The sequence below is a fragment of the Danio rerio genome, chromosome 11, assembly GCF_052040795.2.
Source record: "Danio rerio strain M-AB ecotype USA chromosome 11, GRCz13ab, whole genome shotgun sequence".
NCBI classification, from domain to species: Eukaryota; Metazoa; Chordata; class Actinopteri; order Cypriniformes; family Danionidae; genus Danio; species Danio rerio.
The window spans coordinates 4,740,591-4,766,428 of record NC_141031.1 but is presented as its reverse complement, the minus strand read 5'-3'; the positions used below and the strand labels follow the sequence as shown (position 1 = coordinate 4,766,428).

The following is a 25,838-nucleotide window of genomic DNA, read 5'->3' as shown; positions in this document are numbered from 1 at the left end:
GCAGAGAAAAACAGCATCGCTGTCATTCGATTAATGGCAATGCTTGAGTTCCAGCTCGCTGCCAAACACCCATTCTAAATCACCACTTCTGCCCACAACACCATCACACAATGCTATTCTGATTCACTCGTCTGGCCGAGGTTTCTTGAGCCCAGGCTCACAGTGGATCTGGGCTGAAGCTGGCCATCCTACCTGGGGTGCATTTCCAAAAACGTTAGCCAACTAAGGTCGCATTTATTTAGTTACTTGTTTGTTTATTTATTGGTTTGTTCATCCATCCATCCATCCATCCATCCATCCATCCATCCATCCATCCATCCATCTATTTATTTTTTTTTATTTTTTATTTTTTTAATTTATTTATTTATTAATTAATTCATTTATTTATTTAGTCATTTACTTGTTTTTATTTATTCATTTAGTTGTTTGCTTATTCATTGTTTTGTTCAACTATCCATCTATCTATCCATCTATCAATTGATTTATTTATTTATTTATTATTGATTTTTTTTTTCATTTATTCATTTAGTTGTTCGCTTATTCATTGTTTCATCCATCCATCCATCCATCCTTGCATCCACTCATCTGTCTGTCCGTTGTATTTATTTATTTATTTATTTATTTATTTGTTTGTTTGTTTATTTATTTATTTATTTATTTATTTATTGATTGATTTGTTTGTTTGTTTGTTACTTTTATTTATATGTATTTATTTATTTTTGTATTATTCATTTATTTATTTATTTAGTTGTTTTTTTGTTTATTTGTTTATTTATTTATTATTCATTTATTAACTTAGTTGTTTGTTTATTTATTGGTCTGTCCATCCATTTATTTATTTATTTATTTATTTATTTATTTATTTATTTATTTATTTATTCATTCATGTAGTTTTTTGTTTATTTATTGGTCCATTCATCCATCCATTTATTTATTTATTTATTTATTTATTTATTTATTTATTTATTTATTTATTTATTTATTTATTTATTTATTTATTTATTTATTCATGTTGTTGTTTTTTATTTATTGGTACATTCATCCATCCATCCATCCATTTTTTATTTAGTTTATTTTTAAGCTCATTAATATCGATGATCTTTCCAAATATAATCAAAACCATGCTTTTTACTCTAGGAGTAATTACTCTAGTTAAAATGAGCTAATAAACACTTTTTGGAAAATTTTGGAACTTCTCTAAGCCACAGACCTACTAGATTAGATATCAGAGAATAATTTACCATATTGAATCAATCCACATTACAGCACCTTTAAAGTTGATATTTACTAGATTGCGTGTGATAATACTTGACAGTTAAACTATGAATGGTGAACTACAGAGTGTTGTACAGTAGTGTTTCTTTGGTATATTTAGAGCAAGCATTTCATCCCACAATGCAGATCAGATTTACTCGTCTGTTGCTGAGCTGTAGTTCATCTGTTATTCTCGATCTGGGCCGAAGATGGTTCATTTGGAGCAGACAGTTGGGATTTTCATTCAGCACCATCTTGAGGCCAGCTGCCATCTTGCCTGACCAGTTTCTAAATCATGTATAAAATAAGCACCATGAATTATTGATTGCCCCAAAGTCGCACAGTCAGGACAGTTTAGAGGCTGATTTGATGTGCTTTGAAAAATGCCCCCAAACAGAGCTGGTGTAAAATGGGGAAAAACGATTGTGAGTTGTCCCTGCAGAGCCTCTTTTAATCTTTATTTTTATTTGCCAATTTAATAACGCAAGCTATTTTTCAGCTGGTGTGTGCCTGCAATAAGATGGTGCAGATTGTCAATACAAACGTGGTCAAAGAGAAATGAATTTCTTTTTCTCCTCTTTTTTCTCTAGACGAACCTTGTGCCCATAAAGCAGTAGTACATTGCTTCAAAATAAGTATATAAACATCAGGTATAATTACACAAAAAATGTATTGTTGAGAAATTATTCATTCATACCAAGGGGGCATTTATTTAATAAGCATCACACCATTCTTTATAAATAATTCCAATATCTTCCAATCTATCAATCAATCAATCAATCAATCAATCAAGAAAAATTATATATATATATATATATATATATATATATATATATATATATATATATATATGTTGTGCACATTGAATCTGACTGCAAATGTATTGATGAATAAATAAATAAATCATTTATCCTTAGTTTAAATTTCTGATTAAAGTTGCCTCATTCATTCATTCATCACCCCACAATGTAATAAAATAATCAATTAAATCAAATAGTACAGGCAACCCATTACTTGCTAAATTACAAGAAATTGTAGACTATGCTTTTCTTTTCTTCTTTTATCCTCTTCCGTTTTATTTTGTTCCCTCCCCCCATTGGGTTGTGACAATATAGTGTTCAGTAAGTTGTACTACAGTGTAAACTAGGCTTCATAAAAGCTTTAGGGAATACAATTGCTCGCTACAATGTCAATGTTACATAGACTATTTTGCCAATAGGCAGCGACTACGTACAAAACAGAAACCTGTCCTAAAAGAACGAATGAATGGATGAATAAATGAAAGTAAAAATAAATGAATAAATGATTAAAGAAAACAGACAAACAAATAAACAAACAAACAGACGAACAGACAAAAAATAAATAAATGAATGACTGAATGAATTTAAATAAATACATAAAAATGCAAATAAATAAATGGATGGATAGACCAATAAATTAACAAACAAGTAAATAAATGTAAATAAGTAAAAATGAATAAATGAAAATTAATAAATGAATGAATGAATAGATAAGTGGATGGATAGATAAAAATAGTTAGTGAATGAATGAAGTAACATAAAAAACAAAATAAATAAATAAATAAATAGATGCATGGATGGATGGATGGATGGATGAATGGATGGATGGACAAAAAATAAATATAAATAAATGAACGAATGTAAATAAATAAACAAATGGGTGGATGAATGAATGAATGAATGAATGAATGAATGAAAATAAACAAAAAAATAAAAATTAAAGAGAGAAAATAAATAAAAATAAATAAATAAATAAAAAGATGGATGGATGGTTGAACCTATAAATAAACAAACAAACAATGTAAATAAATAAGCAAATGAATGAATGAATGAATAAATAAATAAATAAATAAATAAATAAATAAATAAATAAATAAATAAATAAATAAATAAATAAATAAATAAGTAGGAAGGATGGATGGATGGATGGATGAATGGATGGATGAATCAACAAATAAACAAACAAACAAATTAATGTAAATGAATGAATGAATGAATGAATGAATGAATGAATGAATGAATGTAAATAAACAAACTGTATGTCTGTGGACCACATGGGATATAACACAAAGCCCACACTACAGCAAATCCAACTCCAAGTGTTCTTAAAACAGACTTGCGCACTTTTCATAATTTATAAACTAATTTAGAACATAGAGTTATTCTAAATTAGAGCGCTGCCTAGTTCCTTTATGAAAACAGATTATTGCTTGCATATAGCGCATCTGCTATGCTAAAGCATTGGGCTCCATTCATCACTCGCATTATTACAATCAGGTGCTCAGAGCCGGCAGTACAAGAAAGACAAAAAATAAATAAATAAATAAAATGGATCTATGATTGAATAAAGGAGCGGCACTCTATAGAATCCAATACATCTTTTTTTTTACTAACCTCTCAGCCTGGAGCTATATGAAGACAGAAGACAGATCAAGTATTCATGCAGTGAAATTGGCTTCCCGTATACTCGGTCTAGCAGAAAACTGCGCAGTGACTTAAGAACTTAGTCATTTGTCTTGCTTTTGGATGGTTATTTATCTTGCCTGCAGTTTGTGATGCTTCGCAGTTAAAAATCTCCTGAGCATATTCGTCATTACTAGCAGAAATGAGTTGTGTTTGGACTGTTTGCCGTTGCATGATGGATGCCGAAGTTGTTCCATCATCATTTGTGAGCGAAGATGTTGTCGTTTTGAGACTTTAGGGTTTTCAGATGCTTTCTTTGCATTGCTAATCTTAGTAAATATCTCTGTGCAGTACACTACTTTCACTCAAGAAATGACTTTTGCTGTTTGTTTAATCTACCTTTTAAAAATTTAATTTTTGGGGGGACATCTTAATTGTCTTAATAATCTGCATTTTAAGTTAAGTGCTAATAATAATAATAATAATAATAATAATAATGCATTTGTATTCTTACAGAAGAGGATTAAAGCAAAACGTTATTATAAAGAAAATAAATAAAAGAAAACCATCTCAATATTTGGGCCAAGCTATAAATTAAATAAATTAAATTAAATTAAATTAAATTAAATTAAATTAAATTAAATTAAATTAAATTAAATTAAATTAAATTAAATTAAAATTAATTAATTTATTTTTTAATATTCTTGAAATGTAAGTCATTGTAATATGAGAAAAGAAAATGTCACATTTTGAGGTTAAAAAGTTTAAAGGCATGTTTAAAGTCATGCATTTTACTTATTTAAAATGAGCTTAAACAAAACAATTCTTAAGTTGTTTTTTTAGGGCAACATAATTGTTTTATGTTGATTTTGCTTAAATGTGTAAAAACTATTAACTTAACCTAATCAATTATTATTATTATTATTATTATTATTATTATTATTATTATTATTATTATTATTATTATTATTATTATTATTATCAGTATAGTGGCGCAGTGGGTTGCACAATCTTCTCACAGCAAGAAGGTTGCTGGTTTGAGCCCCGGCTGGGTCATTTAGCATTCTGTTTCTGAGTTTGCATGTTCTCCCCGTGTTCGTGTGGGTTTCCTCCAGGTGCTCCGGTTTCCCCCAAAGACATGCGCTTTAGGTGAATTGAATAAGCTAAATCTGCTATGTATGAGTGTGAATGAGTGTGTATGGATGTTTCCCAGTACTGGGTTGCGGCTGGAAGGGCATCCGCTGTGTAAAACATATGCGGTATAAGTTGGCTGTTCATTCCACTGTAGCGGCCCCAGAATAATAAAAGGACTGAGCCAAAAAGAAAATTTGAAGAATTTTAAGATTTGGACCAAGCAATAATAAAACAATCTTGCGATTAAAGTCATCCTAATATGAAAAAAAAAAAATGTAATTAAAAAAAAAAAGAAAAATACATTTCGTCTTTGAGTTGCAAAAAATAAAAAACTGAAATTTAGAGAAAAAAAAACTAATTGAATTTCAAAAATAAAGTTGTTTAAAATATTGAGAATAAAAATGTTGTGAATAAACTCATTAAATTATGTTTTGAGATAAAGAAACCATTACATTTTGAGAAAAAAAAATATTTTTTTATTTTTATTTATTTATTTTTTTGTAAAAACTGACATTTACGGAACAAATGTATATATTCTGCATGTGTTTTAGCAAAATTTGACTTAATTTATATAATAATGAATGAGAACTGTGTCATGTAACAGCACAATAATAATAATAATAATAATAATAATCATCATCGACATCATCATCATAATAAAAATAATAATAACAATAATAAGAGCTGAATGCAATGTAACATGTATTATTATTATTGTTGGTGTTATTATTATTATTATTATTATTATTATTATTTATTATTATTATTTTGATTATTATTATTATTATAGCAAACCCTCTTTAAGTTACCTTTTAATTAAATGAACCTGATTTTATTTGCATTAATTTCACTCAAATGCACAGCTAAAAATACCTTTGGCGATATGAAACAAACCACCTCCAGAGATCATCTCATTTTGGCACGTCGTCTAACTCTGTTTGTAGTGATTGCATTTATGCCAAGAGTCTTGTGATCTTTTCATAATCCTTTAACATGAACCATCTGAGCCTTTTACTCTGCCCAGATCTTTTCCGACTGAGCTCTTCGCAGTGTTTTCAGAGATTGCCTTCCATTTTGCCAAACAAGAGGTATATTTGAACACATCACACAATTTCAGCTCCTATAATTTTGAGATGTTAGTTATGTCAAGAGCAGGTCTGGGCATGACCCAAAAAATGTTTTCCAGCTAGGCAAAGTTATTAGATTTTTTTTTTTTATTATTCAAATATTTCCCAAATGGAAGTATTTATTATAATTTTTTGCAGTATTTTATTTTATATTTTTTCTTCTGGCAAAAGGTCTTATTTATTTTGGTTCAGCTAGAATAAAAGCAGCTTTTATTATTATTATTTTTAATAATGTCATGATCAATATTATTAGCCCCCTTAACAAACTACCGTTATACATTACTGTTATACAATACCTACCGTTATACAAAACAAACTACCGTTATGAAATCCCTAATTAACCTATTTTTTCTAATTTAAACGTATTATCTATGTATATATATATATATATATATATATATATATATATATATATATATATATATATATATATATATACATATATATATATATATATATTAGGGATTGAACGACTTCAGATGAAGTCTACTTTTAAATTATTAAAGTCGAAGTTGACTAGTCGTCAGTGATGTCGCCAGTGATGTCATCAATAAAACACCACGCCACAATTTGCTATTTTTTTTTTAGGAAATACAAATATCCATGCTGTTTGACAGCTCATATTATGTTGCAAAAGCAATTCAACATTACCAATAGCTAATTTTAGCGGAAAACTAATGCATTGTCAACACTGTTCATTTTGTTAATCACGCAACATTAGCACAGGTTAATTTTAAAGCAAAATAAATGCAGTCAACACACTGATCATGGCTCATACTGCTAAAATGTGTCACGGTCAGCTACTAACAAGCTCAGATGGATCCAAGTGCAAGTGAGTTTAATAAACAAAGTCAATAATACAAGGTGCAAACAGGTTCAACAAATCCAGCGTCAGGGTTAGGGATAGTCGCCGAATCAGGAAACAAACAAGAAGTTCAAAAAGCTCCTGTCAACAAAGGTCCTGACAAGACACAGAGATTATTGACCTTATTGTAAAATGCAGAAGTGCTCCTGTTTTTTCGATTGTCTTAGAACTTCCGATTCAGTCGCCTGCGGGAGAAATGACTAGGAATAATAAACAGCAAAAAACAGTCAAACTACTTGCTCTACAAACAAATGTTTGCATGACTATAGAGACCAAATAGAATAATTTAACAAGGAAATATCAGTTTGCAACATCAAACAGCGAAACGAGAAGTTTTTAATGTCTAAAAATGAATGGAAGTGAATGAGACCGGAAGTCTTGCGCCAAAAAGATTCAAATGGCAGCGCCCGCTCGTCGGCGAAGACTAAGGTGAATAAACAAGTAATAACGAACTAACAATGAATCACTAAACTGAGTACAAACAGCTGCGGTTGCTGATTAGCACAGATACACACAACGAAAGCACGTGGAGGAATGCAAAACAATCCCACGTGACAACAACAAACATGATAGAAGAGCGTATGAACCTACAACCTAACAAAATCAAACAATAATAGTGTAGCGAGGAGACTGACACGGAGGGATCCATTATGCAGTATTTATTGATCACGCTCTCATTCAAATACACAGTATGCACAAAGGTGCAAACACACATCAACAGTAGTATTAAAGGTTTCAAGGCTGGCGGCAAACAGACACAGAGTGATTTACCAGGCATGGGTCAAAGGCAGGCAGCGAGTATCAGAGTCCGTGTATCAGGCTTGGGTCGTGGGCAGGTAGCGAGTATCAGAGTCCGTGTATCAGGCTTGGGTCGTGGGCAGGCAGCGAGTATCAGAGTCTGTGTATCAGGCTTGGGTCGTGGGCAGGTAGCGAGTATCAGAGTCCGTGTATCAGGCTTGGGTCGTGGGCAGGTAGCGAGTATCAGAGTCCGTGTATCAGGTTTGGGTCGTGGGCAGGTAGCGAGTATCAGAGTCCGTGTATCAGGCTTGGGTCGTGGGCAGGTAGCGATTATCAGAGTCCGTGTATCAGGCTTGGGTCGTGGGCAGGTAGCGAGTATCAGAGTCCGTGTATCAGGCTTGGGTCATGGGCAGGTAGCGAGTATCAGAGTCCGTGTATCAGGCTTGGGTCATGGGCAGGTAGCGAGTATCAGAGTCCGTGTATAAGGCTTGGGTCGTGGGCAGGTAGCGAGTATCAGAGTCCGTGTATCAGGCTTGGGTCATGGGCAGGCAGCGAGTATCAGAGTCCGTGTATCAGGCTTGGGTCGTGGGCAGGTAGCGAGTATCAGAGTCCGTGTATCAGGCTTGGGTCGTGGGCAGGTAGCGAGTATCAGAGTCCGTGTATCAGGCTTAGGGAGTGAGCAGGTAGCAAGTATCAGAGTCCGTGCATCAGGCTTGGGTCGTGGGCAGGTAGCGAGTATCAGAGTCCGTGTATCAGGCTTGGGTCATGGGCAGGCAGCGAGTATCAGAGTCCGTGTATCAGGCTTGGGTCGTGGGCAGGTAGCGAGTATCAGAGTCCGTGTATCAGGCTTGGGTCATGGGCAGGTAGCGAGTATCAGAGTCCGTGTATCAGGCTTGGGTCGTGGGCAGGTAGCGAGTATCAGAGTCCGTGTATCAGGCTTGGGTCGTGGGCAGGTAGCGAGTATCAGAGTCCGTGTATTAGGCTTGGGTCGTGGGCAGGTAGCGAGTATCAGAGTCCGTGTATCAGGCTTGGGTCGTGGGCAGGTAGCGAGTATCAGAGTCCGTGTATCAGGCTTGGGTCGTGGGCAGGTAGCGAGTATCAGAGTCCGTGTATCAGGCTTGGGTCGTGGGCAGGTAGCGAGTATCAGAGTCCGTGTATCAGGCTTGGGTCGTGGGCAGGTAGCGAGTATCAGAGTCCGTGTATCAGGCTTGGGTCGTGGGCAGGTAGCGAGTATCAGAGTCCTTGTATCAGGCTTGGGTCGTGGGCAGGTAGCGAGTATCAGAGTCCTTGTATCAGGCTTGGGTCGTGGGCAGGTAGCGAGTATCAGAGTCCGTGTATCAGGCTTGGGTCATGGGCAGGCAGCGAGTATCAGAGTCCGTGTATCAGGCTTGGGTCGTGGGCAGGTAGCGAGTAACACAGTCCGTGTATCAGGCTTGGGTCGTGGGCAGGTAGCGAGTATCAGAGTCCGTGTATCAGGCTTGGGTCGTGGGCAGGTAGCGAGTATCAGAGTCCGTGTATCAGGCTTGGGTCGTGGGCAGGTAGCGAGTAACAGAGTCCGTGTATCAGGCTTGGGTCGTGGGCAGGTAGCGAGTATCAGAGTCCGTGTATCAGGCTTGGGTCGTGGGCAGGCAGCGAGTATCAGAGTCCGTGTATCAGGCTTGGGTCGTGGGCAGGCAGAAGGCGAAGCAGAGTCAGAAACGAGCTGGAGTAATACACGAGATCAGGCAGGAAATAATGCTCAGCAATGCTGGCCGGGGCTAAACAAGACTTCGCACTGACTGAGTGTTTGAGTGCGGCTTATAAAGGGTACGTGGGTCGTTAACTGGATTCAATTCAGGTGTGTGCACAATCAGTCTAGGTGGATGATGTAATGCTTAGAAATGCGGGGATGGCGGTCTCTGCTGGCCAGCGAGGGGAATGACTGGGACCGAGTCGGTGACAAATAGACATATTTCGAGCAAAAGTAATACGTACATTGTCAGCACACAATCCATCAAACATCAATTCATGGCAAGTTAATGCATAACAGCATAAAGCGAAATCTTTTGATCTTGCGAAATTGACTTGGCTTATTATGTGGTCTTGTTATGTGGTATAATGTTTATATGTACACGGGGCTAATAATTCAGTAGGGCTAATAATTCTAACTTCAGCTGTTAATGCTGCTGGATGAGTCAGGGCTCTAATAGGTAGTTTGGGCTGTGAGCCTTCATTGCTGTTGACCCTTTATGTCTTAATTGGAGGCCAGCTGTTTGTGACAAAATGCATTTGTCTCCCTGTCTGACTGGATTTGCACCTAAACAATATAAATAGCAGTTTCGGCCATTTTGCTCACTTGCTCATCGTCAGAGGCTAATTAAAAGACATCTGTTTTCATTAGAAGATCTGGGTACTTGCAGACCTTTTATACGAGTAGAATTTGGCTGCAGCTGCAGATTTGTTTTTTTTTTCCTCTTGTTCTGTTTGTGTAAATGAAGCTTGAAGTAAAGTACTTTAAGTTCATATGGTTGGCTGAAATCTGAATTACCAGTATGATGAGTTATGAGAGGATCAACACCTGAGACACTGATATTAAAGTGTGACTTGGACCATAGAGGAAAAACTGATTATTAAAGAAAATAGGTTCTGGTTTAAGTTCTTTCATTCAACCTTCAGCAGAATGATGCTTATTATGCTGGGGAAAATATATTTATATAAGGGAAAAGTTTTGCCTCCTTACTGATTCCTTTTTTTATGTTTGTCATACCTCAACATTTCAGCAGATCTTCATACATATTTAAATAAAACTAATGGATAAAGCAAGTAAACACATCATGCAGTTTTTAAATTATTATTTTTGTCATGAAGGGAAATCAAAATCCAAAACTACATAGCCCTGTGTAAAAAAGTCCCCCACACCTTTCTTTAATTCATTCATTCATTCATTCATTCATTCATTCATTCATTCATTCATTCATTCATTCATTCGTTTTCTTGTCGGCTTAGTCAGTTTATTAATCCGGGGTCGCCACTGCGGAATCAACCGCCAACTTATCCAGCATGTTTTTACACAGTGGATGCCCTTCCAGCCGCAACCCATCTCTGGGAAACATTCACACACTCATTCATACACACACTCATACACTACGGACAATTTAGCCTACCCAGTTCACCTGTACCGCATGTCTTTGAACTGTGGGGGAAACCGGAGCACCCGGAGGAAACCCATGCAAATGCAGGGAGAACATGCAAACTCCACACAGAAAAGCCAACTGAGTCGAGCCGAGGTTCGAATCAGCGACCCAGCGGCCTCCTTGCTGTGAGGCGACAGCACTACCTACTGCGCCACTGCGTAGCCTTCCTTTAACTCACACATTAGTAAAAAAATAAATAAATGTTTCGCCACAGTCAGGCCTGGGGCCTCATGTATGAAGACTTGCATTAAATTAATACTAAAACTTATTTATTAAAGCGTATGGACAAAGCTGTAAATGTGTCGAATCCCAAGCATATTCTCTTTGTACATCCGAATTAACGTGAAACTAAGCGCAACATGCACGAGCGCAAAACCCCTCCCCCTACCTGCCCCCTAAGAGCGAGCAAGAAGAGAAACTTCACAGAATGTGAATTGGAGGTGCTCAGGTCGAAGGTAGATTGGAGAAAAACAGTGTTATTTGCAAGTTTGTCCTCCGTAATAACAAAAGAAAAGAAATAGAGTGGGAGAGTTTCTTCGTGGGTGTTTTTTTTTTTTCTGAACGCTTCCTTATTGTACATATTGCGACTTCCTGATGCCTCCTATAAGACGCTAGAGAGGCAGTGAGGGTCCTTTGAATTTGTGATGCGCTGGTGGCTTTAGACAGACACACTGAGCTCAAGATGTTATAAGGAAAACTTTATGTAAACTTGAAGCATGACAAACAATACAGCAATTTGTGAGTTGAATACCTTTTTTGTATGGAGCCGATTATTGCGTTGTAGTGACGGTGGTTGCGTGTGTTGTTGCGTTGCGATGCCGTTTGCGATGCCGTTTTGCATCAACAAAAATTACGGCTACCCCACTCTCCTTCTCTCCTCTTTACCTGTTTGATTGTGCACGCGCTTTATATGTTCTAGCAGGTGCCAGTTATGCCCACGTGACCAAAACATAAAACGTCACTGTGAAACCCAAAACTAATCAGTATACAAATAAACATTATAATTAAATGAAAAGTAATATGGCTCCTATAGTACAAGTAGCTAAAACTTGCTTATTTAGAAGTGGGAACTGGCGGATGTGCAACAGCTATAATCATAAGGTAAACACAAAACAAAAGTTTCCATCTGGAGGTTCTCCACGGGAATCGACACTCGCTCCATCAGGCTCGCTGCTCTCTGCTCGCGCCACCCACACTCATCACAGCTACCAATCACAAAACTAGCATTAGTTAGCGAGTTGTTAGTGTTGGCGTAAGCTAGTTAGCGTTAGCTAGTTCTAGAGAATGAGATTAAATCCGAAAACGTAGTCAAAATCGGACGAAGGCTTTTTTTTCTGCACGGCTTTTGTAAATCGTTGCTTGGGTTTAGGGAAGGAGGAGGAGAAGGGTGGCTGGCCACCCAGTCAATCCTTCAGTCAATCAGCCAGTTAGTCAGTCGGACAGACGCTCGCTCGTCAGCAGCCTACAGCGACTTTTTGCGCGAGAACAGCGCGGGAGCGAACGGCGTGAAAAAGACATGAAAAAGCGCGCACATCGCCCTCTCGTGGATTCGCGAAAACAAAAACTGCACAAATACGTACCTCCCTGGACGTATTTCACGGTCTCCAGAAACTTCCGCAGGGCTACGTTTCCAGAATGAGCCTGGGTTGGAAAAAAGCAGGAAAAAAAAGGGTTTTGTGATCCACAAAAATGTTAAAGTCATTTAAGAATGTTATGGCTGACAGTAAACGATAGATTTCCACTTTTCGGGTACAATGTTACTTTTATATGTGGTCTGTTACTTCGGTTTTGTTGCTTAAATCACGCGTGTAGAACTGAGGCTATTAAATCATGCAGAAGGTAATCCACGTTCTTTATCGTCTAATATGAATTGCAGTGAATGTTATACTGTGACCCCAGAGTTGTGTCCGTATTTCACTGCACCTCGTCACGTTGCTCTTAAAATCAGCCGTTTTATCCTTCCAATTTTCTGCACTATTCAGCTGGTGGCCCTTTGCCACTCGCTCTGCTCTACTGAGCTTTCCTTCTCCATGCTAAGCGCCCTTTAAAAAGTCTGCTTGATCAAATGGCTTCGTGTGTGTGTGTGAGAGGTATGTGAGAGTGTGTGGTGTGTAAGATTGAATGTGTGTAAATATATGTTTGTTGTGTACTGTATGTGTGTTGTCTGTATTTGTCTGAGTGAGGTATAGCGTATGTGACTGTGTGTCTGTATGAGCCTGCATGTTAGAGAGAGTGTGTGTGTCTGTATGTGTTTTAAGGGAGGTGTACTGTAAGAAAGTGTGTGTGTGTGTGTGTGTGTGTGTGTGTGTGTGTGTGTGTGTGTGTGTGTGTGTGCTGCTTTCCTTCATACTTTCCTCAAGGTAGATGAGTTTAATAATGCAGACATTATGCAAATGCACTCATTAAATAGAAAATGCAGCGCAACAAAGCAGATGCCTCCAAACATGTTATCTTGTTTGTAGCATTTATAAATACTTATTCACCAAGCCTGAGCTGTTTATCACAACAGACTAATGAAAAATGAATTCAAAAGCTCTGTAATTGGGTTATTACACCCTGCTAGAGTTCAGCGCGGTGAAGAAAAACACCAAAATAGTCAGCAGTCCGAACAGCTGATGATAATATTTTTGCTTTATCATGTGGTTTTGATGTATAGTTGAAGTCAAAATGATTAGCCCTCCTGTGATATTGTTTCTTCTGGAGAAAGTCTTATTCGTTTTATTCTGCATAGAATGAAATCAATTTATATTAAACCATTTTAAGTTCAATACACTCTCAAAAATAAAGGTACACGAGCTGTCTACCACTAGGGTGGTACCCAGGGTCGGATCAGCTTTCACTGCTACACATATGATACTCAATTATATATTTCAACTAAACCTGATGAGATGTCTGAAATGTCTAATGCCGAGTTCAGACTGCATGATTTTCAAAGTAGTCGTGTCACAGATGTTTTCACACTGTGTGACTATCAGGGCTAGCGTTTCGTCGCTGCTTTGTTTACACTGCAAGATGGATCGGCAACAGGGACTTTCACTTTGCATGACTTTGAAAAACTACCGAAAACTCCATCGGGCCCACGGAAGAAGGAATGACTGGGATGTAGTTCAACAGATGATTCATCTGTTCTACCTTCTGCCACTTTTCTAAATGATCAACTAGAAGTCCAGTTATTGTTTGTTACGACAAAACTTTTATCGACCACAAGACTTTTGTCAGGTTTAGTATCTTATAAAAATATCCAGTCAAATATTATTTACTGTCATCATGGCAAAGATCAAATAAATCAGTTGTTAGAAATGAGTTATTAAAACTGATTAGAAATGTGTTGAAAAAAATCATGGTTCCTTACAACAGAAATTGGAGAAAAAATAAACAAGGAGACAAATAATCCAGAAGTGCTAATAATTCTGACTTCAACTGCATGTCACGCTAAAGATAGGATCTTGCTGATTGCTTTTGTCATAAAATCATGCTAGTTTAAACTCGTGACTTTTTTTCAAGGAGACATCAGTCACCCTTGCTCCTCATCATCGACGTACCTGCTTTTTTTGTTATTTTCACAGGCTTTTATGTATGCTGTCCACATTATACTGTCATGTCACTTGTCTTCATGCGGAAAGCTGTGATACATTAATAGCAAATGATCACACATTACAAAACTACTGGGGAAAGATGGTGACAGGCCTCCATTTTACTGTCTTGATGTGTGACTTTGATTTTTTTTTCCCTCATATTTTTTTAAATGTCTTTTACAGAGACCTTCAAAGAACAGTGACAGTTTTACATCTCATTTTGCATCTGCTTTGCTTAAGCTTTCAGGAATACATTCTAATGAAAGCAGGACCTTTATATATTAGCATAGCAAATGTAACCTTTTTAAACAGGAGAAGATGTACAGGTGTATAGATAGTTTATAATATTTTCTAATCTAATTTTTCTCTTGCTCTCTGTGAAGTAGGGAGAAGCTTTAAAATTTCTACTTTGAATCTGTTGTAATATGATTGTACAAAAAGTACGAATCAGGAGTATTGGAATCTTTGCTGAACTTCAAGAGAATTCAGTCAACTGCACTGAAAAAAGGTCAACCAGTAAATGAATACACCTAAGAAGGTATAATTTTTGATGAAAACATTTTAAGAAAAACTTATTCATTCATTATTAATTTATATATGTTTATTTATTCATTCATTCATTTAGTCATGTGCATGTTTTTAATAAGAATTAATTATTAAATATTTAAAAATATATATTTAAAATATATTATACAATATATTATATTATATTATTATTATATATATATTAATCATTCATTCATTTGCTAGTTTAAATAAAAAAATATTCAATAAATAAAAATATAAAAATAAATAAATAAAATGTTTTACAATTAAATAAATACATTGAGATAATAATAATAATAATAATAATAATAATAATAGTATATTAATAATAATGATAATAATAGTAATAATAATAATAACAAAAATAACAACAACAATAATAATAATAATAATAATAATAATAATAATAATAATAATAATAATACTATTATTATTACTACTATTTATATACTAATAATAATAATATTACTATTATTATTAGTAGTATACAAATAGTAATAATAATAATATTAATAGTAATAGTAATTGTCACTATGTAAACATGTATTTATTTATTTATGTATTTGTTTGCTTGTTTAAATAAACTAATAAACAAATATATAAATACAGAATAAAAAATAATAATGAATAAAATTAAATAAATGTGTAATAAATAAATAAATTAAACCAAACGATCCCTGTTCAAATGGAGCTCTAAAAAAATTTTAAACCAATGTAAATGAAATACAATCTAAATAATGTATGGAAACTAAATACACACACACACACACACACACACACACACACATTTATTTATTTATTTATTTATTTATTTATTTATTTATTTATTTATTTATTTGCCCTGGGACGATGATAATATCAATAATAAAAATAATGATAATACAATTTTTATTAAAAATATTTATTTATTTATTTATTTATCCAAAAATGAAACAGGCTTTTCCCAAAAAATACGATAATAAGCTGATGTACAAGAGGGATCATTATGGACAAAAATATTTCTCAGCTTGTATTTAAATTTAAACAAAAATGTTAAGTCAGAATTTGCCAGGGGTATGAAACATTTCAGGCTTTACTGCGGATATACATTATATAGCATTTGCTGAACTGCAACAATGCATTTCTATCTTGTTTTAATTCAACAACTTTAAACCCAAAGAAGGTTGTTATCTTTATTGGTAATGTGATGGGTATGGTGGAGTATATACACTAAATATATTGCTTTGCTCATTAAAACAAAGCCTGTTCTAGTGGGACCTGAATTATGTTGCTAATGTGCACCCAAGGAAAGCACAATTTAACAGACAAACTGTGCAGATGGCCAAGTTTCTGACAGCATATTACAGAAGGGAATTCGCCAAAGACATCTGACAAAGTCAATTTATGTTTTGAAAGCCTAAATAGCAGTAGTCTTAAAAGTTTACGGATGCACGCCTGCTATATTTCACAGCAACTCTTGTATGATAGAAAGGGATAGTTCTCCTAAAAATGAAAATGTCCTTTCAAATTTACTCACCCACAGGTCATCCTATATGCAGGTGCCTTTCTTTCTTTAATAAATAGGCATTAAAGATGATTTTGAGCTGAATCTGTGTTTCATATAATAGCAGTGAATGGTGGAAGTTTTTTTTTTTTTTTTTTTTTTAATTAAAGGTGCAGTATGTAAGTTTGACACCCAGTGGTTTAACTAGGTATTGCATGCCTTGTTCAAAACACATGCAAGCTCAGGTTGCCAGATTGACAACACCAACAGCAGAGCTCCTGACTGTCAAGTCTAAGGGTACTTTCACACCTGCCTCATTTAGTTCGGTTAAATCGCACTAGTTTGTTTTGCCTCTTGGTGCGGTTCATTTGGGCTGGTGTAAATGTAGCAGTTGTACTTAAGTGCACACCAAAAGCAGACTAAACAAGCGTACTGAGACCTCCTTGAAGAGGTGGTCACGTTACACTTTTAAAGTAACCCTGTAGCGGTTCGTTTGAGGTGAGAATATGATCCGAACTAAAACAGGCTCAACCGCAAAAAGTACTGCGCCTTTTTAAACTAATCCAGCTGCCGTAGGCCGATGCGCTGTGCATTAATGTGGAAGAATGTTTGTTGACAGTGCTTTGCTAACAATTTTAAACAGAGAGAGAGTGAGAGAGAGAGAGGGAGAAACATTACCTGATGGATCGTTGGTAATATTTCCGGACGATGACCATGTCGCAGTTTAGCAAAATTAATTCATGCCCCCTTAAAAGTGACGTGCGATGCACCTTCATCGTTTGCAATGCATTAAAACATTGTTTTTCAGTTGCAGCCGATTTTCATACTTAAAATATTTAGTTTGTCTAAAGGACAGGTGTCAAACTCAGTTCCAAAAGGGCCGCAGCTCTGCACAGTTTAGTTCCTACCCTAATTAAACACACCTGATCAAACTAATTGAGTCCTTCAGGCTTGTTTGAAACCTACAGGTAAGTGTGTTGGAGCAGGGTTGGAACTAAACTGTGCAGGGCTTCGCCCCTCCAGAAATTGATTTTGACACCCCTGGTCTAAAGTGATGTATACAAACTATATAGTATACTATAAGCAGGGATACAATCAGCCTGCGCAGTCGTAGCTCCATAGTCAAAAGACATAGGCTGCGACCGAAACCGCATACTTCCATACTATATAGTACGCTAAAATCAGTATGCGAGCCGAGTAGTATGTCCGAATTCATAGAATTCGAAAATCAGTATGTGAGAAGTACCCGGATGACTTACTACTTCCGGCGAGATTCTGGAGTGCACATCGCATGCATGCTGCGCTATCACATGATGCCCCGAGAGCTAATTCATGAATGGGAGTAAAGCGACGCAGTTGACGCAGGTTGGTCACGTGACTATGACAAAATGGCGGATGTAGTACGTCCGAATTCCATTCATACTTTTCACGTTCATACTGTATAGAGCGCACTTTTCTAACAGCCGAGTAGTACGTTTAAATTCAAATGCAGTACCTACTGAGTAGTAGGCGGTTTCGGACGCAGCCATAGACATTTTGTATCTGCCAGTTTGTTTACTTGCTGGAGTTCCATTGACATTTTGTCGCATGTGAATTCTGACCAATCGATAAGCAATTTAAGAAATACATTCAACAACATCTGGCCAATGAGTGATGTGGATTTTGTCAGATGACTGCATTTTGGTTCTTTTCAACTGGTTCGGACCAAAGCAGTCAGTGTGGTGTGAAAAGGACCTAAAGATGGCAGAAAACGCTACAATGTATCATTTGTTACCCTTGGTCCAGACCAAATGAAGTGAACTAAAGATGTGCCCTAAAGGCTGATTTAAGTTCTAAATAAAAGCAACGGCACGCAATTGAAGGACTATTTTCCATATAAAAAAAGTTTTTGTTCTAATCAACACCTGAAATTTTTATTTAAGAAACGTCTTCTGTTTCTCATAGGTAAACAACGGAAAAACTGACAATGATCACCTCAGGTGCACCTCATGTGCTTTACTCAGTGTAACATGCTAATATTGAGGGTTTGATATGACATTTATTGCTGAAAGCAGCAGCAGATAGTTCCCCTCAGATCTTGAAAATAAAATAAACCGTTTGAAACTGAACTTTAGAACCGTGACTCAGTGCAAGCCAACACATATCAGTGATTCTGCATCTACATTTATAATGTTAAAGAGGTTTAATATGTATTAATTGGATTATAAACCTTGCCATTTCGTGCAGTAAGTGCACTATTCTGTTTATCTGAATGGCTGTATTTCAATTTCTGTCGTGTTTCGTCTTGTGCAAACAGCCAGATTGCTTATCACTGCAAATCTCTTCACGTAGCGTGTTGTTAGGACATGCGATTACAATGCTACCCGCTCACCTAATGTTTTACGTACATAATATTTATATTATTTGCTAGTTAAAAACCACTTCATGTGGAACTCTGAATCTGCGTCTCATTTCGGAGTCTGCTATGATCCACCGGAGGTCGCATTTCAGTCAAGGATGTATACTTTGAGAGCATAAATGACTGAATTAATTAAATACACTGTTTTCCAACAAGGCAACCCCGTGTGGTGAAATATTACTGGCTAAAATGGCATTGGGTGGGTTTAATGACCAAAACAAAGACAGACATTCCAGCAAGTAATGCACATTTTCAAAGCAGAATATCTGACTTTAGCATTGTTTTTCAGATAAACACGAATGTTCTCTTAGCATGTTTCTTAAAATAGTATGCACTGTCATCATGGCAAAGGTAAAATAAATCAGTTATTAAAAATTATTTATTAAAACTATTATATTTAGAAAAGTGTTTAAAAAAAAACATTTTTGTTAAACAGAAATTGTAGAAAAAATATAAAGGTGTAAAATTTTGTAGAGCTAATAATTCTGACTTTAACTGTAGATCTTGCCTGACAAATCTGACCTCCGACTACAGCGAATAGTTCGGACTGCTGAATGAATCACTGGCACTACTTTTCCTACACTTCAAGAACTGCACTCCTCCAGAGTGAGTAAAAGGGCTTACAAAATCACTCTGGACCCCTCACACCCAGCACACTCCCTGTTTGAACTGTTACTGTCTGGTCTGGGCTACAGAGTACCGAGCACTAAAACAGCCAGAAACGTTTCTTTCCACAGGCCATCTACCTCGCGAACAGTTAAATATCCTCCTAATGTGCAATAAACATGTGCAATACTGACTCAACAGCACCTTAAAACTTGTATATTTTTAAGAAATCTGTACATACAATTCAACATCCATAGCTTTTTGTCTAATTGCATCTCTGTCTAATGTTTGTCGTTTTTTTTCATATGTATTTTGTGTTGTCACTTGTCACTTTATGTGCACTGGAAGCTTCTGTAGCCAAAACAAATTCCTTGTATGTGTGAAGCATACTTGGCAATATAAACGATTCTGATTCTGATCTTGGATTACCTGTGGGATGGAGTTTATCATTTTTAGGTGAACTATCTCTTTAAGAGAAGTGAACAGTGGAGGAGCCTGTGAAAGAGGTGATATGGAGTCTGGTGGAAATGAACATGTCCTTACTTTCTCTGACAGTGACCTCAGCTTTACTGAATGCACTGGTTTTTTCGATTAACTGCTGCTCTCTTTGGTCTTGTAATTACTGCATGTCCATGTCCATGCTGCCAAGGAAGGCTGGAGACTTCGAGAAGAATGACAGCATCTATGATGAGGTGAGGTTCAAGTGGTGAACATGCTCAGCATCATGTATTACACGCAGACACACACACTTTCTGCCTGTAACTGTGTAATGTCATCACGCAGAGTAGCATTTGGATATAAATTGAGTTCTTAAAGGAATAGCTCACCCCAAAATTAAAATTATCAATCAATCACTACAAAAATGGTTCTAAAATGTTAATAATAAAAAAATAATAATAGTAATAGTAATTATTATTATTATTATTATTATTATTATTATTATTATTATTATTATTATTATTATCAGTGTCTTATGTTTATAATAATAATATTTTTTAATAATAATAATAATAATTATTATTATTATTATTATTACGTTGTTTGTTTGTTTGTTTATTATTAATAATGTTTTGTTTATTATTATTATTATTATTATTACGTTTTTTGTTTGTTTATTAATATTAATATTTTGTTTATTATTATTATTATTATTATTATTATTATTATTATTATTATTATTATTATTATTATTATTATTATTATTATTATTATTGCTTATATTATTATTGGATGCCATGGTATGTAAGCATTAAAATATAAATTAACATATTTAAACATATATATAATGTTATTTAGATTTTAAGTCTAAGTGGTAACTGTTATAATAAAAAAAAACAAACAAGCTAAAATAAATTAAATTAAATTAAAACACAAACAACCAAACAAATAAACAAAAAACTAAATTGAACAAATGGTTTTAAATAAATAAATAAATAACAATTAATTAAAATCAAACTAAATTAAGCACACACACACACACACACACACACACACACACAAAAAAAAAAAATATATATATATATATATATATATATATATATATATATATATATATATATATATATATATATATATATATATATATATATATATATATATATATAAATAGTAATTGTAAAGGATTTTGTATTCAAAAATGTGTACGTAAAACTTTGTGCCAAATGAACAAACAAACAATCAAGCTAAAATAAATTAAACTAAGTTAAATAAAGCACAAACAAATAAACAAAAAAACTAAATTGAATAAACTATTTTAAATAAATAAATAAATACAATTAAACTAAATTAAGCACAAAATAAATAAATAAACACAATTAAACTAAATTAAGCACAAAATAAATAAATAAATAAATAGTAATTGTTATGGATTTTGTATTCAATAAATGTGTATGTAAACTTAGGTGGGTTCGTGCTTGCGTGTATACATGCACACATAAAGGTAAACTAATTATTTAATATTTTGGAAACCAAATACTACTAGAATTAGTGTTATATAATATGAAATCCTTCTAATGTAATGTTATCTAAATTAGGCTTCATAAACATCTACCTGGGTTTTTATAATGTGCTTAACAGTCCTATACAGTACAATGCAAGTAAACTATAATCCTCCTGATTGTTTTATTACCCACATCTTATTACTGTGACATTTTACATGTAATTGAAACACGCTCTCACTAACACTAGCCTGAATATCAGCAGCCTCATATAAATATTCCACTCAACCCATTTATAAGCCTTTTGCTTTAATTCCCAAAAGTGCTTTGAGAGAAATGAAGGGCCTCATCAACAGTGCTCGACTGCAGCATGATAAATTAGCTTGTTTTTTTCATTTACATGTGGTCACGAGGTGATTGTGAAGTTTTGCCATTTACTGCTGAAGTCAGAATTATTAGCCCTCCAGTGTTTTTTTTTTTTTAGATTTCCCAAAATAAGTAAAGGAATTTTAACAGTATTTCCTATAGCATTTTTTCTTCTAGAGAAAGTCTTATTTGATTGTTTTCAGCTAAAATAAATGAGGTTTTTAAAAAAATAAATAAATAAAATACATTGAGGGGTTAATATTATTAGCCCCCTTAAGGATTTTTTTTGTCTACAGAACAAGCCATTGTGATACACTAATCGGTAGGGCCACACGAAATCTGTGCGCGCAGATTTCCACAGATTTTTAGCCCATCATTGATTCTGTTTTTACTTGTGTTTTACTTCTGTAGTTACTTGTGTAAATGTGTGTACATTTATATTAATTTAGTTTTTATATTTATTTCAGTAATATTATTGACTAATATGAAAATATTTAGATGATTTATGCACAATACAGTTTGTAAAGTAATATTTTCTGTCTTTTTGTAGAGATATTATATGAGAGACTTGTTTAATTTACCAAATAATGTGGATCTAATTGGATTTGCATTGTAAATATTAAATAAAAGTAAAAAAAAAAATATATATATATATATATATATATATATATATATATACGTTTTTACTAATATAATACTATTATAATAATAATATATATATATATATATATATATATATATATATATATATATATATATATATATATATATATATATATATATATATTATAATTAAATATATATAGTTTTTTACTAATATAAAACTATATTTACTAATATAGTTACTAATGTTAGGCCTATAGCCTATGTTATGAATAAGTAATGTTAACCCTTATAAACAACTCATTCATGAAAAAAGACAAAAGAGCCGTGTGCCTGTGCACATTTGGATAATGTCGGGCTATAAACGGGTTTGGGCTTTTAAAAAGCTGTCAATCAAAATGTACTTGTCGGGTTCGGGCTCTATCGGACCTAACTTTTATATCCTGATTACAGCTCTAGTTTAGACGCCCCCTCACAGTCAGCTATAACAGTTTCATTTCACCACCAGACACCAAAAAGGCAGGTACTGTGGGTTATCCATACTGTGACAAGGCACAGTTTGTTTAAATCTAACGAGAACATTAAAATGAGTAGCCTATTCCAAAGAAATTAAAAAATTTTGGGGTCTTAAATTATATATGTTAAGGTCTTAAAAACGTCTTAAAAAGCGTTAAATTGTATTGTAAACACTGTAATAAAGTGGCCGGTAAGCATACTATGACTTGCCTGATTAACATAGTTAAGCCTTTAAATGTCACTTTACGCTGAAAACTATTATCTTAAAAAATATCTAGTCAGATATTATTTACTGTCATCATGGCAAAGATAAAATAAATCAGTTATTAGAAATGAGTTATTAAAACTATTATGTTTAGAAATGTGTGGAATAAATCTTCTTTATTCTGAACAGAAATTGGGGAAAAATGATTCAGGGGGCTAATAATTCTGGTTTCAACTGTAATTTCACTGCCTGTGCTACAATTGATTACTTTCTTTCTCTTTTCCTTCCTCCAAGCTGTTTTTGTCTTCATATAAATAATGACTGAGGGCTGTTCCCTCTTTACCTTACACTGTTAAATGTTTTATAAGGTAAACTAGATGCGTTTACTCGCTCATAAAGCCTATTTAAGAGGCGACAGGGTTTTTAGCATCCCACTACTGCTGAACATCAGTAAAGAAATGTTGTTTTTTTTCTGGAGCAATAGCAAGTAGCAGGTGAGTCGGTGTACTGAGAGGATGAAGGGTCGTTGTGTCACGGTTTGAAGCCAAAGGTTTTTTGTGGACGCTTCATTTTGCGCTGATGTGTGAAGCGGGTAAATACGTGAGCTAATCATCTAGTGCATGACACTTCAATCTCACTGGCTTTTATGAGAGAATCCTGGCCATGTCTCGCTGCAAATTCAAACAAATTTTCTTTGACAAAATGAAACCTTTCAGAGCACTTGTGTGCGTGTATTAGACATATGCTAATATTCGTAAATTATGTTAGGGATAAAATAAATCCAGGAGGTTGTTATCATAGATTATTACATGACTGACTTTAATGACTCAATTGACTCGATTCTGATTGGTCAGTTGCAACTTTGTGAGGTATGTTGTTCATAGATAACAACTGCTTAATAACACAGACCCATCTGGGAATTTTGAATTACCTTGAATGTCAGTGAATACGTTTAAATGTATATACTTACATCTGCATTCTTATATATCTGCTTGTGTCTCACGCTGTGCTTTTTGACTGTTTATAACTGTTCAATACTGCCATGTGAATGATTCATGTGTAGGTTAGTCTATGCTTCATTGAACCCGTTTTGTATCTGTCAGCTTTGCGTTTTTGATTTTTTGGCGCCATCTTGTGACTGAATAATGTGCAGGTTAATGTATACTCCATCAGCTGTTTTAGTTTCTATCAGATTTGTATTTTTATTTAATTAAAGAGTTAATAAACTATTATGACTTTAATTTCTTATCTACTTGTTTGGTAAATATAGCAAGACTCTCATATATCTACTAATAGACAGAAAATATTTACAAATTGTATTATAAGTAAATCACATAAACATTTGCATATTAGTTATTAATATTACTGAAATTATTATTAAAAATTGATAATAATAACAATAATAATAATAATATTAATAATAATAATATAATGTTATAATATTATAATAATATAATATTTATATAGCATATATTATAATACATATTTTCTAACACATTTATATAAACAAATAAACTCTTCCGGGTCTGCCAATAAGTATAATTAGTATTTTTCTTATTGTTCATTTGAATCCAATATCATTTACTATTGCGACTTTTTTTGTATGGGATTATGTTTTGTTCATTTTAATCTGAACAAGTAAATTCAATATTTTTTTTTGTAATTATACCTGTTGAATCAATCTTTTTGCATTTTAGGTAAATATTGTAATAATAATAATAATAATAATAATAATAGTGATTATTATTATTATTGTTTTTACTTATTTATTTATTTATTTGTTTGTTTGTTTGTTTATTTATCTTAGCTGATTTTATTTTTTAATAAAGCTTTTTTCCTGTTATTTTATCATAGATAATTGTTATTTTTTGTTTTGTTTTGTTTTTGATAATGACAGACATCATGGACATGTTATTTATTTATTCATGAATTTATTTATTTATTTAATGTAGAATGTTTACTTTGTTCGTTGTTTTGTTCTTAAATTATAACACATTTGTCTAGAAAATCACACATGGAAATATACAGAGTGCAGTATTTTTTATAACTAAAACTTTTGCTATACTGTGATAATATTAATAATAATAATAATAGGAAATGAAGGAATATGTCGCCCGGAAAATGTGGGCTCTTGATAAACTGTACACCCATGACATAATTCCTATTTGAATATGTATTTAGGACACACTAGGGTCCCTTCAAACAGAATATGTAATATGTACAATATATTTTAACCCTAATGCAAAAGGCAAAGTAAAGCCAGCACAATTTAATTTTGTCTGCAAATGGCAACAGCTTCTGCATAAAGATGAAGAGCATTTATCTTGATCTTTGCTCATGCTCATGATCTCCTGAGGATGAATCACTTGCAGCATTCCTCATTTTTATAAGATGCTGCAGATGAAACTTGCCAGATATGAAATCATGTTTTGACGTTTTTAACTGAAAGTAGTAAAAAAAGCTATATATAAATATGCTGTAAATTCATCTCATAAGCTTGCTCCCCTAATATTTAATTTTATTTTATTTTACATAAATAAATGCATATATATATATATATGGCGACATGATAGTTGGCGACTATCAGCCTGTCATTGATCAGAGCAAAGACGGTTGATGATGTCCATCCACAAGATGACAACAGAGACTGTATTATACGTATTATAAGCCCTTAGAGGAGATAAGTCAAATTACAGATGATCAAAAAATTATAAAATTGGTGACTTTCTAAGTCGATCTCTCTCTTATGTGTGTTGTAGTGCTGTATTTATACCATATACTTGTAGTGTGTTTTGAGATGGGACTCACATATCAGGAATGTTTGTATTTTGTGTTGACCACTTTATGCCACTTTGTATAACCCTGAGTTTCTTGGTTGGCCATCTGTTT

At 33.9% G+C, this 25,838-nt stretch overlaps 1 protein-coding gene across 8 annotated transcripts in view; it reads left to right on the top strand.

Annotated features, from left to right (window-relative positions):
- LOC137490698 (bis(5'-adenosyl)-triphosphatase-like) overlaps positions 1–25,838 on the top strand; it is a 746,092-nt gene that overhangs the window by 355,792 nt on the left and 364,462 nt on the right. For 2 of the 8 annotated variants that reach the window (XR_015502308.1, XM_087273183.1), the window contains one exon: positions 19,976–20,014. The exons of the other annotated variants lie outside the window; for them this stretch is intronic. Coding sequence is in view for 1 of the 2 variants with exons in the window: in XM_087273183.1 (XP_087129309.1) it covers positions 19,995–20,014 (20 nt within the window). In the remaining variant the exon portion in view is untranslated. The remainder of the gene's footprint in view (positions 1–19,975; positions 20,015–25,838) is intronic. 8 annotated transcript variants of the gene reach the window in all.